The 12,976-nt window shown below is 47.0% G+C and overlaps 1 protein-coding gene and 1 pseudogene across 1 annotated transcript in view; both read right to left on the bottom strand.

Annotated features, from left to right (window-relative positions):
• Window positions 1-12,976, bottom strand: part of ADAMTS2 (ADAM metallopeptidase with thrombospondin type 1 motif, 2) — a 363,960-nt gene that overhangs the window by 224,500 nt on the left and 126,484 nt on the right. Inside the window, exon 3 of the mRNA XM_006874455.1 lies at window positions 2,176-2,335. Coding sequence (XP_006874517.1) covers window positions 2,176-2,335 — 160 coding nt within the window. The remainder of the gene's footprint in view (window positions 1-2,175; window positions 2,336-12,976) is intronic.
• The window catches only part of LOC102830549, a 133,784-nt pseudogene continuing 124,276 nt past the window's right edge, over window positions 3,469-12,976 (bottom strand).

Below are 12,976 nucleotides of genomic sequence, written 5' to 3'. Positions count from 1 at the left end.
AGCCCTAAGGCATGGGGGAACCATCAGGCCCTTTTAAGAGAAGCATGCACTCTGTGGTCCCAAGCAGGGTCATGCTGACACAGGGTAAAAACGTCAAAGAAGAAGACTTGGCCCTACATCCTGAGCCTACAGCCGAGACTCACATTTTGGACTGTACGTTCTGGACACAGATGGGGCTCAGACTAGGACAGGATCACCTCTTCTGTATACCAATGGCCACCCCAGCCCACCCCACTTCCAGTCTAGCCTCACCCTGACCTATACAGTTGGCCCTGCCCAGCATCTTCTAAGGCCAGTAGATTCTGGGCATGTTCAGAGTTTCACAATCTCTTCCAGTGCTTGATATTCCAAGATTTCAACAAAGATAGGCAGATGGAGGCAGGCAGGAGGTAGGAAGAAGGATTCAGTAAAAGGTGCCAAAACACCAGCAGAAGCCCAGAGCATGGGGCAGGGTCGGCAAGCCAGGGAGAAGAGATGCCATGCCCAGGAAGACTAGCACCACATGGAATTCAGGGTCCAAGACACAGCAAGGGGCACTGGCCAGCTCTACTGTGGAGTTCTTCCACATCTAATTTGGGAGCCAGCCTAGACCCCCGGGGTCACCCTGAGTCTTCCAGAGAGGTCAGCCCAGAGGCATCGACAACAAAGCACCAAGTAGCTCTTCTCTGAGTAAGAAGCAGGCAGGCCCTGCCTCTTGGAGCCATCAGAGAAGTAAGAGTTTCTATCCCACTTGGCAGGGAGGAGAGCAGAGGCTAGAGATTTAGATTTGCTCAAGAGGAGCTGAATAGCAATAGCAGGGCCAGGAGCTCTAACCCAGACCCAAAACACCACCCTCCACCCTGTGTGTCACTTTTGCCCTACAGGGTGACAATTCCCCTGGAGAAAAGCCCAGAGGCCAGAAATGGCAGGGGCTGGGTAAGGCCAGGGCAGGACAGCTGGATCAGCCTAGGAAAAAGAGGCTGTGGTCGTGCATGGGAAGAGGGGGAAGGGCGCTGTCTGCAACCCAGACTCACAGCAATGCACCATGGGGAAGGAGGGGCCGAGGAAGTATTGATTGGCTCATGAGAGCACTGGGTTTCTGATGGAACAATTCCTTTACAAAGGTGTCTGACACCATTTCTTGAAATCAGAATAGTGCCCTGACAGCCTGCACCCAATTTATCTGTCAAGCAGAGAAGTTGAGGAACCTAAAATAAATGAGCAAGGCTTTCTTTGGAGTGATTGCAATAGTTTGGTAAGCCACCACATCATTGGGGTGGGCGCAGCCTGGGGTCCCCAGAGAACTCCCAGTGAACACATAGATGTGCCTGACCCATGACTCAAGGGTAGAGGTCCTGCACTGGGAGCTGAGGACAAATGTCAGACACTGTCTAGGGACCTTCCTGCCATATACACACACCACATTGCTAGGAGAAAGCTCTCCTGCCAAGCATGGGAAGAACAGGATAGGCTGGGAGACTACCTCCTGATTCTGGGATGCTTCGAAGACCATAGTTAGACCCTCACGCTGTCCTCACTCCCACCCTGATATCCACAGACTGCTGGATGATATGGGTGGGCACTGTGAGACCACCTCCAGGGTGGCGTGGAGAGGGTGGAGCCAGACTCACAGCCACTCCCTACACACATACCTGGGCCCAGAACACACTTCTGGTCTAAGTTGAAGAAGATAAAATGTGAGTCTGTGAGGATGGCAAGGTTGTTGGCAGCTCCCGGGTCTCTGACACGTTACCCCTCCTTTCATGGGATCTGACTTGTCTTCAAGTGAGGAAGTAGGGTCCACACAGTGATGGGGCATCCAGGAGAGAGGGCAGGTCCTGAGACAGGACGTTTATGTGATGAATATGACAGCACATGGGCCAGGAGAGAAAGATTGTGTCTGTGTGGACAGGTGAGAAGGGTCTTCTACAGGGACTGAGATTAGGGGCTGGAGAATGGGATACAGCCTGGGTGCAGATGTCATCAGGGCTCTCCCTACTCCTCTGCTTGTCAGCACTCGGGCCACTTCCCTGCTTGTCACCAAGCACACTCATACTCAGCACTCCACTGTGCTGTTTAATGCCAGCCCGCTGTCAGTCACCGCATACCCCGGGAGGTGCTGCTCCGCTGGACCTGGGACTCCAACATCCAGGCTGACCCCAAGGTGCCCCACACAGACACTTGTAGCAACCTCACCTGTGTCCAGGCTCTGTGGTATCCCAGGAGGAAGGGACCCTGGGGTGGGTGGACGTCGATACAGCACGTGCACACGGCCCTGCTCACCCTCCTGTGCTGCCAGCCCTTTCTCCAGGGGCTCAATGAAGAACTCCTCCTCTTCCATCCGGATCAGGCCAGCCTGTGGGGCCAAAAAGAAAACAGTTCAGACCCCAGTACACAGATGACTGAGGAGGGGCATTGAGCTCAAAGCCCAGGGCATCCAGGAGGGTTCCGGGGATGCCCCATTCCCAGGTACATGCCACCTGGCTGAGCAAGGTCCAGAGATCCTCAGTCCCAGCACACATCCCCTACTGCAGGCACATGGCTGTCCCTGAGGCACCCTGTCATTACTGCTCCATGCAAACACCTCCTCCAACTGTCCCAGTCCTGCATCCACTGTGGCCACCCTGCACACTTGGAACAATTTTAAAGCCTCGCTGAGTTAGCTCAGAGTTAAAAATCTGGGCATCTCATAAAAATGATCAGATTTCTAGATTCTTGTGATAAATCAGAATAGCTAATTGCCCAGCACACACTAAGGTATTGGCGGCCCTGGGCAGGATCCCCACTTGAATCAAGGCTGTGCCTTCCAGCGTGTCCCCCATTTACACATCCTAATGAGTTCCTCGGTCCCCGAGCTTGCAGCACCTGGCACCACACACCCAGATGTCTAGTACCGTGCTGTTCAGTTGCATCTAAACTATCCAGAAGACCTTTGTCACCCACCCATCCCGACAAGGCAGGGTATCAAATGGCTCTGTAGGCAGTGAGGGGGGTGCCTAGCTACTCTCTGGGTCCCATCACCAGGTGGAAGTTTTGAGACAGAGATCCTTTCCACCCTCTCCCAGGGCTTACTGAGCATCTCCTACTAGTGTGCAGTCCAAGTTGGCCACTGGAGAGCCATCTAAACTTGGCACAGTCCCTGGTGCCCTTGTGGAGGTGACATTCCCGGAGGTAACACAGGCTACTCATAAGGAAGTGCATGTTAGTGATAAGTGAGGGTAGTAATGATGCACTACCCAGGGGAGCAAAGAGCAAAGGCATTAGACCTAGACTTGGGGATCTGGGAATTCATAGGTATGGTGAATCCACCCAAAATTCACCCCACACCTGAAGGGTAACTGGCACTGGCCAAGCAAAAGAGTTGGGCAGTGCTCTAGATGGTGCTCCAGACAGAAGTACACACAAGCAAAAGCAGACCACGGCCTATTCAAAGGGCTGAGTCTGGTTTGGTGAATGAGAGCAGAGAAGGCAAAGAGAATGAGTGGCACATCACAGAGAAGACCACTGAGTAAGGGTATTGGACAGTCTTGAAGGCTTCTGGACCGGAATTGTGTTCATGAACATGCCGGCAGCTGCAGGAAAATGGACTGGAGGAATAGGAATGAGCACAGAAAGCTGGAAGAGGGCACTGCAGGCCCCCTGGAGATAAACAACAGGTCCACTAGGCCCTAAATAGAAACACAAGGGACACTAAACTGATATAAAGAGGAGGACGCTATGTAAAGATGAAGCAGAAAGAGATTTGAAATGCTGGCCTTGAAGATTAGAGTGATGTGGTCATAAGCCAAGGAATGCCGGCAGCCACCAGAAGCTGGGAGAAGCCAGGAAAGATTCTACCCTAGAGCCTCTGATGGGAGCGCGACCCTGCCCACAGTTTGATTTCAGCCCAGTGATAATAATTGTGGATTTCTATACTCCAGAACACCAACAGAATCGTGGTTTTAATTGTTGTGTTGTTTGGAGCCATCCAGCTTGGGATGACCTGTTACAGCTGCACAAGTAATCCAGGGTCTAGTGGGTGACCAGATGACAGGTGTAACCATTCTCTGAAAGGCACAGGAAGATGAGCAGGAACTGGTAGACCATGAGAACACTATGTGTTTGGAGTGTCTGTGACTCCTTAGGAAGAGGTCCAGGGACAGAAGAGGAAATGGCAGGAGCCAGAGTGATGGAAACCAAGGCCAATGTGGACTAGGACACACAGGGCTGTGGAGAGAGGGAGGGACCAGAGGGCCTGTGGGAGCCTGCAGGACCCCACACTTGTGACTCATGCTTGGGTCCTGGGGCCCCACCAGGCTTAGTGGGAAATCAGCAAATGTTTGCTGCATGAGTAAATGAATGACCCCATGTGACAGCAAGATATGTCTTATGAGAGAGACAGGGTGGGGAAGGAGGGACATTAGCTGTCCCTTCCCACCAGTACATGGGTGAGAATGTTTACAACAAGCCAGAATTCTTTCCGGAATGCGGCCACTGACATCTCACATGTCTGTGGTCTGGGTGGGAGTGTGGTATCTTAAATCTGTCTTATTAATAGAAGTCATCTTGAGGGAATGTGGGAATTTATTGTTCTGGGGCAGAATCCAGCATTCTGGATTCCTAGCACTATTTTTGACTGGCTGAATAAACTGGATCAAGGTGCCACAGTTCCCCAGGCCTCCAACGACATACCTGTAAAATGTGGTGGCTTCCTGGGTGTGGTGGCCATGGAGGGCTAATGCACTCTACAACACACTCAGAACCAGAGACACCTAGTCCTTGCTTGGCAACCCAAGTGTTGATCATATTATCAAGGAAGAAACTGAGGCCCAGAGCTGGGGAGGTCTATACAGGGAAACACAGAGTCTAGGAATCAGACCTCACACCCATGTGGAAGGGGACATCTCCCTATGGGCCTACTGGGGAAATAAGGGCAAGATATTGAGGTATCAGTGCCCAGCAGGACAACCCCTTTTCTCCAGGGCCATGGGACCTTAGGCTGGAAGTCATTTATGTCATGACCTAGGGCCCTAGGGAAATCCCAGAGGGACCCATTGTGACAAAGAGGATGAATTTAAGCCTAGTGAGTAGCTCTCTCTGGTCTGAACAAACAGGGGACAGTCTACTTCTGGGGTTTCCCTGCTGGAAAGCCACTGGGCTGACCTAAGGGTCTTGCTGTGGTCAACAAGCCAGGGGCCAAGCATGGGTGTTCATCTCCGAGATCAATGGATGACTAAGACCAGTAGCTAACTAACCAAGATCAGCAGAAGACCACCTGAGACCACAGACTGATCACCTAAAGACCAGAGATGGACCACCCTTAGGCCAAGAAATGACCACTTGAGACCAAAGATGGCCATCTGAATGATAAGAAAGTTGCTGTTGTTGTTGTTGTTAAATACCGTGGAGTTGGTTCCAACTCATAGTGACCCTGCACACAGTTTCTAAGGCTATACATCTTTATGGGAGCAGAATGCCTCATGTTTCTCCCGTGGAGCAGCTGGTAGTTTTGAACTGCTGACCTTGTGGTTGGCAGCCCGACTCATAACCACTACGCTATAGGATTTGTTTTATTGCCTGTTGTCAAACTTTTTAGTATGCATTCCAGGAACAGCCTGTCTAAAACATTGCAAAACAAACCAAAACACTGACAGGAGAACAAGGTACAAAATATGAGGTATGGTTTGCTGAATTTTTTTTTCCAGGACTTTGATTTTCCTGCTGTCAGTGTCAAGTGTATCTGTTATTACATGTAATTTTGATTGATAAAAATTGGTTTCCCCTCCCTACTAAATAAATATTGAAGAACTCATGAAAGCATACAACTCTGAAGGTAGTTTGTTGAAAGCCTGTTTGGACTCTATCTGTCCAGCTACATGACTGTCCAGCCCTGGTGCCCTAACCCTGCTTCCACCAGGAGTCCAACCTCTGCTCCTGAAGTCTGATACTCATTGGCAAACAGCCAGGGCTCTGTCCCCAGCCTGGAAGCACTCCCATAATCAGATAAAGGTACTGCTTCTCAGATCTTGGTAAATCATAGAGCGTCTGCCCTGATTTTCCCTCCTCCTTGTACGTCCTGTACCTTTGTTGCTTGATTTATGCTGAAGTTGTTAAGTGCCATCAAGTCAGTTCTGACTCTATATAGGGTTTCCAAGGGGTGGCTGGTGGGTTTGAACCACCAAACTTGAGGTTAGCAGTCCAGTGTTTATCTTACAGTGCCACACAGGTAGTTGCTAGAACTGGAAAATCAATGTTAAAAATGTATAAGAATCTAATAAAATTAAACCCGAAACCAAACCTGTTGCCACTGAGTCAAGTCCAACTCATGGTGAGCTCATGTGTCTCAGGGCAGAACTGCTCTCCATAGGGTTTACAATGGCGGTGATCTTTTGGAAACAGATCACCAGGTCTTACTTGTAAGGTGCCTCTGTATAAAGTCAATCTACCAACCTCTGGTTAGTAGTTGAATACTTAATGGTTTGCATCACCCAGAGATCCCTAAGAGTCCAACAACCCTGTTCTTATCATGAGAAGAAGCCCTGGGAGGTGAAATGGTTAACTCATTTGCTGCTAACTGAAATGTTGGTGGTTCAAGTTCACCCAGAAGTGCTTGGTAAGAAAGGTGTGGAGATCTACTTCTGAAAGATCACAGTCATTGACAACCCAATAGGGGACACAGTTCTACTTTAACATATATGGGTGAGCAACAGTCAGCATCAACTCAGTGGCAACTGAGGTTTTGTTGTTGTTTTATCATGAGAAAAAAACATCAAACAATTTGCAATAGAGGTATAGTGGTTATGAGTTCGGCTGTTAACCTCAAGGTTAGCACTTCAAAACTACCAGCCATCCCATGGAAGAAAGATGAGGCTTTCTACTCCTGTAAAGATTTACAGCCTCAGAAACACTATGCAGGGTTGCTATGAGGCAGACCCAACTCCATGACACCACCACCACCACCAGCACATAATGTACTTAACCAGGATTCTTCAAAATTGTGTGGTCATCACAAACAAGGACATTCTGAGAAATTGTCATAGTCAAGAGAAGCCTAAGGAGACATGATTACAAAATGTGACATAAGGTCCTGGATGGGATCCTGGCATAGAAAAAGGAAATTTGGTAAAGATTGTAGAAATCTAAATCAGCTATGTTGTTGTAAGTGCCGTCAAGTCAGTTCCGACCCATAGCGACCCTGTACAGGGTTTCCGAGGGTGTAAATCTTTATGGGAGTAGAAAGCCTCATCTTTCTCCCGCGGAGTGGCTGGTAGTTTCGAACCGCTGACATTAAGGTTCACAGCCCGATTCGTAACCACTACGCTACCAGAGCTCCTTGTACGTCCTGTACAAGGACATCCATTAATAACAGTTTAGTTCAGTAATTCATTATAACAAATGTGTTACAGTAACGCAAAATGTTAGTATTTGGAAGAATACAGGGAGTGCCTATGGAAACTCTCAGTATTATCTGCTTTATTTTTCTATAAATCTAAAACTGTCTTATAAAACAAAATATATTAGCAAAAAGTATGTATACCAGATTTCTCTTCCACAGCAACACTAGGTCAGTTTGAACCACTATCCTTTGGGTCAGTGGCCTTGTGTTTAACTGTATGCACCACCCAGGGACCTCCCAGCTAACATCAGATGGAACTTTCTCACTCCCGGAACTATCGAGTGGTGAGGACTCAGCCGTTTCCAAGATGGTATAACAGAGATCATCTGTCACTTTGAATTTTAAAGTATTCAAAACACTGCAACACTCAGTTAAAGTTTTGGAGAAAACTCAAGCCTGTGCCCTGTTCCCCTTCTGTCCAGCACCCCAGTTTTCCCATCCTAAGCAGTCCCTTTGGTAAAAGTCACAGGCTACTGACTCTTGTCTTGTGTATGACTGAACCAAGGTCTGTCTGTCACTCAGTCTTGTAATTCTTGCAACCTCCAGCACAAAGGCTGTCAGGAGTTTATCAAGGTGAAGTGGTGACAATCAAGAATAGAAAAAAAGGTGGGGGAAGCAGGTCCAAAAACGGAGGGCTCCAGACTATGGCAGAGGAAAGGGCTAATACACCTACATTAGCTCACTGTTGCCCCTAGACTCTACCTTGTTCTGAAATACACACACACAGAGGCACACGCACCCACATGTACATATATGTGCACATATCCACAAGCATACACAAGTGTACACACGTCATATGAAAACACACCTGCATACGTGAACATACATATTCAACAATGCATGCATACTGCATGTTTGTATCACACATGCACTGTATAGGCACATGTATACGTGGCTCGCATGTACACATGCACATACACAAGAAAATTCTGGAATCTAATAAGACTCTCATTCCTGGAACTATTTTGACTCTGAGAGAACTATCTCTCTCTCCGTCTTTCTCTTAGTACTGAATCCTTGAGATTCAATTGCACAATGGCGCAACAGCCACATTTGCCAGCCTCCCCTGGGCTCAGTCTGATAGGGCACAGCAGAATCTTCAGGGCACCTCCTAGCAGGGTCTACCTGGGCACTCATTTCCCATCTGACTTCCTGGGAACTGGAAAGTCCAAGGCAATACTGGGAGCCTTTTGGAGAGCAGCCAAGCCCTTACTGCTGGACATTTTCAGGAGTAAGAAATAGACTTCCATCTGATTTAAACAAGGAGGACCCTGGCTAGTGCAAACAGCTAAACACCAGGCTACTAACCCAAATATTGATGGGCCAAATCAACCAAGTGGTACTGATTGCATATTTGCTTCCATAACAATTATAGCAAAGAAAACCTTATGGAGTAGTTTGACTCTATCTCAGGGGGTCACCATGAGTAGAAGTCCTTCTCTGAATTACACCTACCTCTGTCCTGATGTGGCGCTGTTGGTAAATCCTCTGGACTGCAAGGTTGATTTGAACCACAAAGTTGGTGGTTCAAGCTCACAAGCCACTCCTCAGAAACCCTATACGGTGTAAGTCAAAGAGTCGGAACCAACTCTACGGCACTTAACAACAACAACAAATAAATTAAAGGCCAACCCCCTATCTTGGCATGGAAGGGCTTCCAGGAATCAACTATGATGCTTCACAACTAGGCACACCCCCGAGCATCTAGGCAACTTTCACACCTCAATGCTTACGTTACTACCTTCCTCTCAAGTTCCTGCCACCCTCCTCCCTTCATTACTGAGGGCTTTGGTAACACCTGAAGGACAGTAGGCTGGAATCCTAACTATGAGCCAGGCATTAAACCAAGAGCTTTCAAATATGGGACAGATTCAAACTCCTCTAACATCCTACAAGGAGGATGGATGCTCCAGTATACAGAAGAATCTCAGGTTCGAAGGAAGGAAGCTCTGAGCTTAGATTCTGGAATGGATCTGAAGCAGACTCGGGAATACAACCCTACCACCTCCCCACCTCCGTCCCAGAGAGAGCCAGTGTGGCCTGTCTGAATCACAGGGTTTTTAGTGTAAAATGAAGGTACAGAGGGTGTGCAGATTAAATGAGATGCCGTGTGTAAAGCAGTAACCACAGTGCCTAAAATCAGCTTGTCATTGTCATTTACCATGTTCATGGAATGAAAATTGAATCCACGATTAACAACACGAAGGTTTTAGGTGAACTTTGCTTTTAGGATTTTCTGCATTTTTGAGATTTTTACAAATGTCATATATCAAAACAGACTATTTGTTTGAAGAGAAGAGCAGTAAAAAGGGAGGACAGGAAGAGAAGGATAAGGGAGGAAAATGGGATAAACAGGATGCTGACCAGAGTGCCTCACTGAGCAACGTGCTGTCAGCCAGTCAGCCTTCCTGAGCAATCTAGGGCTCACATCCGTGGGGTCTGTCTTGTCTGTCCTGAAAGAGTTGGGAATGTCCTGCACTTGGTCCCTTCAATCAGCATCCCTTGCCAGTGACGCTGGACCAGGCCAGCACCAAGGAATAGATTGGCCTCCCTCCCAACCCTGGTCCGAGCTGACAGGTCATCAGGTCAGGCCCAGACCTAGAACCACAGTGGGCCGGCCCATCAATCATAAGCACAGACACTGTCCCTGCCAGATGCGCCACTGACTTTTCCCAGGTCTCATTTTGCAGGAAGACAGTGTCGGGGAATGTCCCCAGTCACAAATTAACATGCACATAAATAACAGGGCACTTTCCACTAAAGAAGAAAAATTACTTCTGCTGCAGAAGCACTTGCCAAAATATCAAAAAGTGAAATTTTTTTTCCTGAGCTTCCATTTCTCACCAGCTGGACCACAACAGTCCAAGGCCTTGAGACGTGAGGTAAGGGAGTGCTCACAGAATCAGGGCCAAGGGCCTTATTCAAGGTCTGGTGAAGACCCTTCCCTGGATGACACTGGCTGGGGTGGGGAGTAACCCAGCCTTGGCAACAGACACACTAGCTGGAATCTGACAGATCTATGCTGGCTGCCCTGGAGTCTCCACAACTCCTCAGGACCCTGCTCACAGATCCTCTGGCTCTGCCCTGGAGCCCAGCAGGTCAGAATATCACCATGCCCAATCGATCCAGATGGCCTTGTACAGCCTGGTTGGGGCTGGAGTGCCTGGGCACTTGTCTAGGAGCAACAGAATGTGTGTGTGTGTGTGTGTGTACATGTGTGTGTGTGAGTGTTATGTGAAGTGCTGTCTGTCAGTTTGTCACACTATGATGGCTTACATGTTCCTATGATGCTGGAAGCTACAAGGGACTTCCAAAAGTTCATGGAAAAATGGAATGAAAAAATAATGGAATTTTATAGAGGTCACAATTATGAAAACTTCTTAGACATTACCAATCACTTTGATGGAATGAGTTGGTAGGCCTAGGGGGCTCAGGACCATAGTCTTGGGGGATACCATCGTCAACTGACATAACACAATCCACAAAGAAAATGTTCTGCATCCTACTTTTGTGAGTAAGCAACTGGGGTCTTAAAAGTTCATGAACAGACATCTAAGGTACAACTATTGATTTCTCCCTGTGTGGAGGAAAGAAGTGATAAAAACTGAAGACACTTGGAAACAATGAGTCCAGTGGGCTAATGGACCACGGAACATCAGTGTCCACGATCCTGAATCCAGAAGAACTAGATGGTGCCCAGCTACCACTACCAACTGCTCTGAAAGGAATCGCATTAGAAGGTCTTGCATAGAGTGAGAAAACATTTGGAACAAAACTCGAAACTAAAAAAAATGACCAGTTTTACTGGTCAAAAAGACTGGAGGAATTGAGACAAGGGGTCAACAAAGAGGAACTGAATTCACCTTCATGGCTCAATTTTCAGACAAGCAGATATATAGGGGGGACAACAACACTAGTGACGTATGCACACCACAAGATGATCAGCCACTAAAAATCAAAAGGGCAGCATTTACTTATGGACAAAATTCAGAAGGATAAGAAGAGAAAGAAGATACAGGGAGAAAGTAGGATAAGTGATGTTACACTAAGGAGATTTCAATTATTGAAATGAAACAAAGCATATGATTTGTTTAATGTAAAAAAGAGTAAAGACTCTGTAAACTTTCACTCAATTCTCAATAAAATAAAAAGTTAAAAAGAAAAAAGAAGGCAGGGCTTGATGGCAGCTAGGGTGAAGGTGTAGTAAAGGTCACTGTCAGAAATACCACAGAATACCAGGCAAAGCAGATCCAGGGCAGAGCTCCAAAACTTGGAACCACAGAGATAGGAATATTTAAAAGGTTCGAAGGCTTATTATAGCTAGTGGAACTTGTAGCAAAAGTAAGAAATCCACACTTTTGAATCTGCCGGGTGTGGTGGATCGGAGCCAACAACTTGGGCAAGACCAAATGGTAAGACCAAGACGGGGAACAGACACACCACAGGAACCTTGGAGCAAAGGTGGACAATACGCTTTGTTGGTTTTACTTTGTTCTGATTTTCTTTCTTTCTTTTTTTGTATCTGTTCATTGGACCCTCACTGTTTGTGCATCTCAATTCTGTGGACTAGAGGAGGTGCCTGAGTGTGTGGACACCCCCACCCTCACTACTGGTGAGTTCTTCTGCCACACATATGTACTAATACACTCAGCCTAAGAGCTGGCTCTGACTGGTTTTTGTTTTGTTTTGTTTTGTTAAAAAAAAAAAAAGGAAAAACCAGGATAGGGGTGTAGAGAAGGAAAGAGAGTTTAAAAACAAAACAGACAAAAAATTAAATTAAATCCTGAGGTACAGCATAACAACCAACAGCGGCATCTTGAAATCTCTCAGGCAGCTTTGAAGGCAAAATCTGACAAGAGGACATTAAAATCATACTCATATTGGTGGCTGGCTGTGTGCCGTGGAGTCGATTCTGACTCACAGTGACCTAAACAGGGTTTTCGAGACTGTGGATCTTTGCAGAAGCAGAAAGCCTCATCTTTCTCATGTGGGACGGCTGGTGGTTTCGAACTGCTGACCTTGTGGATCGCAGCCCGATTTGTAAACACTAGGCTACCAGAGCCACAGATATTTTTTTCTTCTCTCCCTTTTCTGCGATTATAGACTACAGTATTAAGTCTCGTTTTTGTTGTTGTTGTTTGTTTGTTTTTTACTGGTGCTATTTTGCTGTTTTATGCTCTCCCTTCTACCTTTGAGGGACTCTTTCTCTCCCTATATTACCCAAGGAGAGACAGTATCTGCTGCCATATAGTCAAGCTACAATCATACTCTATAAAACACCAAAACCCAGGCAAGAACCAGAGAGGCAGACAACACCTTTGAAAGTTACTCTAAGTTAAGCAATAAGGAGACTGAAAAGGGAAGCCCACATCCTGATCATATCTACCTGGAAGCAATCAAAATGCATAAAAAATACCAAAACACATATTCAATTAAGTATTAAGGCCATAGATAAACACCAAACATGTCCAAGAAGCAAAAGCAGATGACCATATCAGCACATGTCCAGAAACAAGATAAAATGTCTGAGACAAATGACCTAGAGTTAGACCTGGACTCCATTCTGGAAGGAAGGCAGGCCTTGGAAATGCCTGAGAAGGAATTCAGAAAAATGATTATAAA

The sequence above is a fragment of the Chrysochloris asiatica genome, unplaced genomic scaffold (genome assembly GCF_000296735.1).
Source record: "Chrysochloris asiatica unplaced genomic scaffold, ChrAsi1.0 scaffold00279, whole genome shotgun sequence".
Classification (NCBI taxonomy): Eukaryota; Metazoa; Chordata; class Mammalia; order Afrosoricida; family Chrysochloridae; genus Chrysochloris; species Chrysochloris asiatica.
This window is presented reverse-complemented; position numbering and strand designations above follow the sequence as displayed.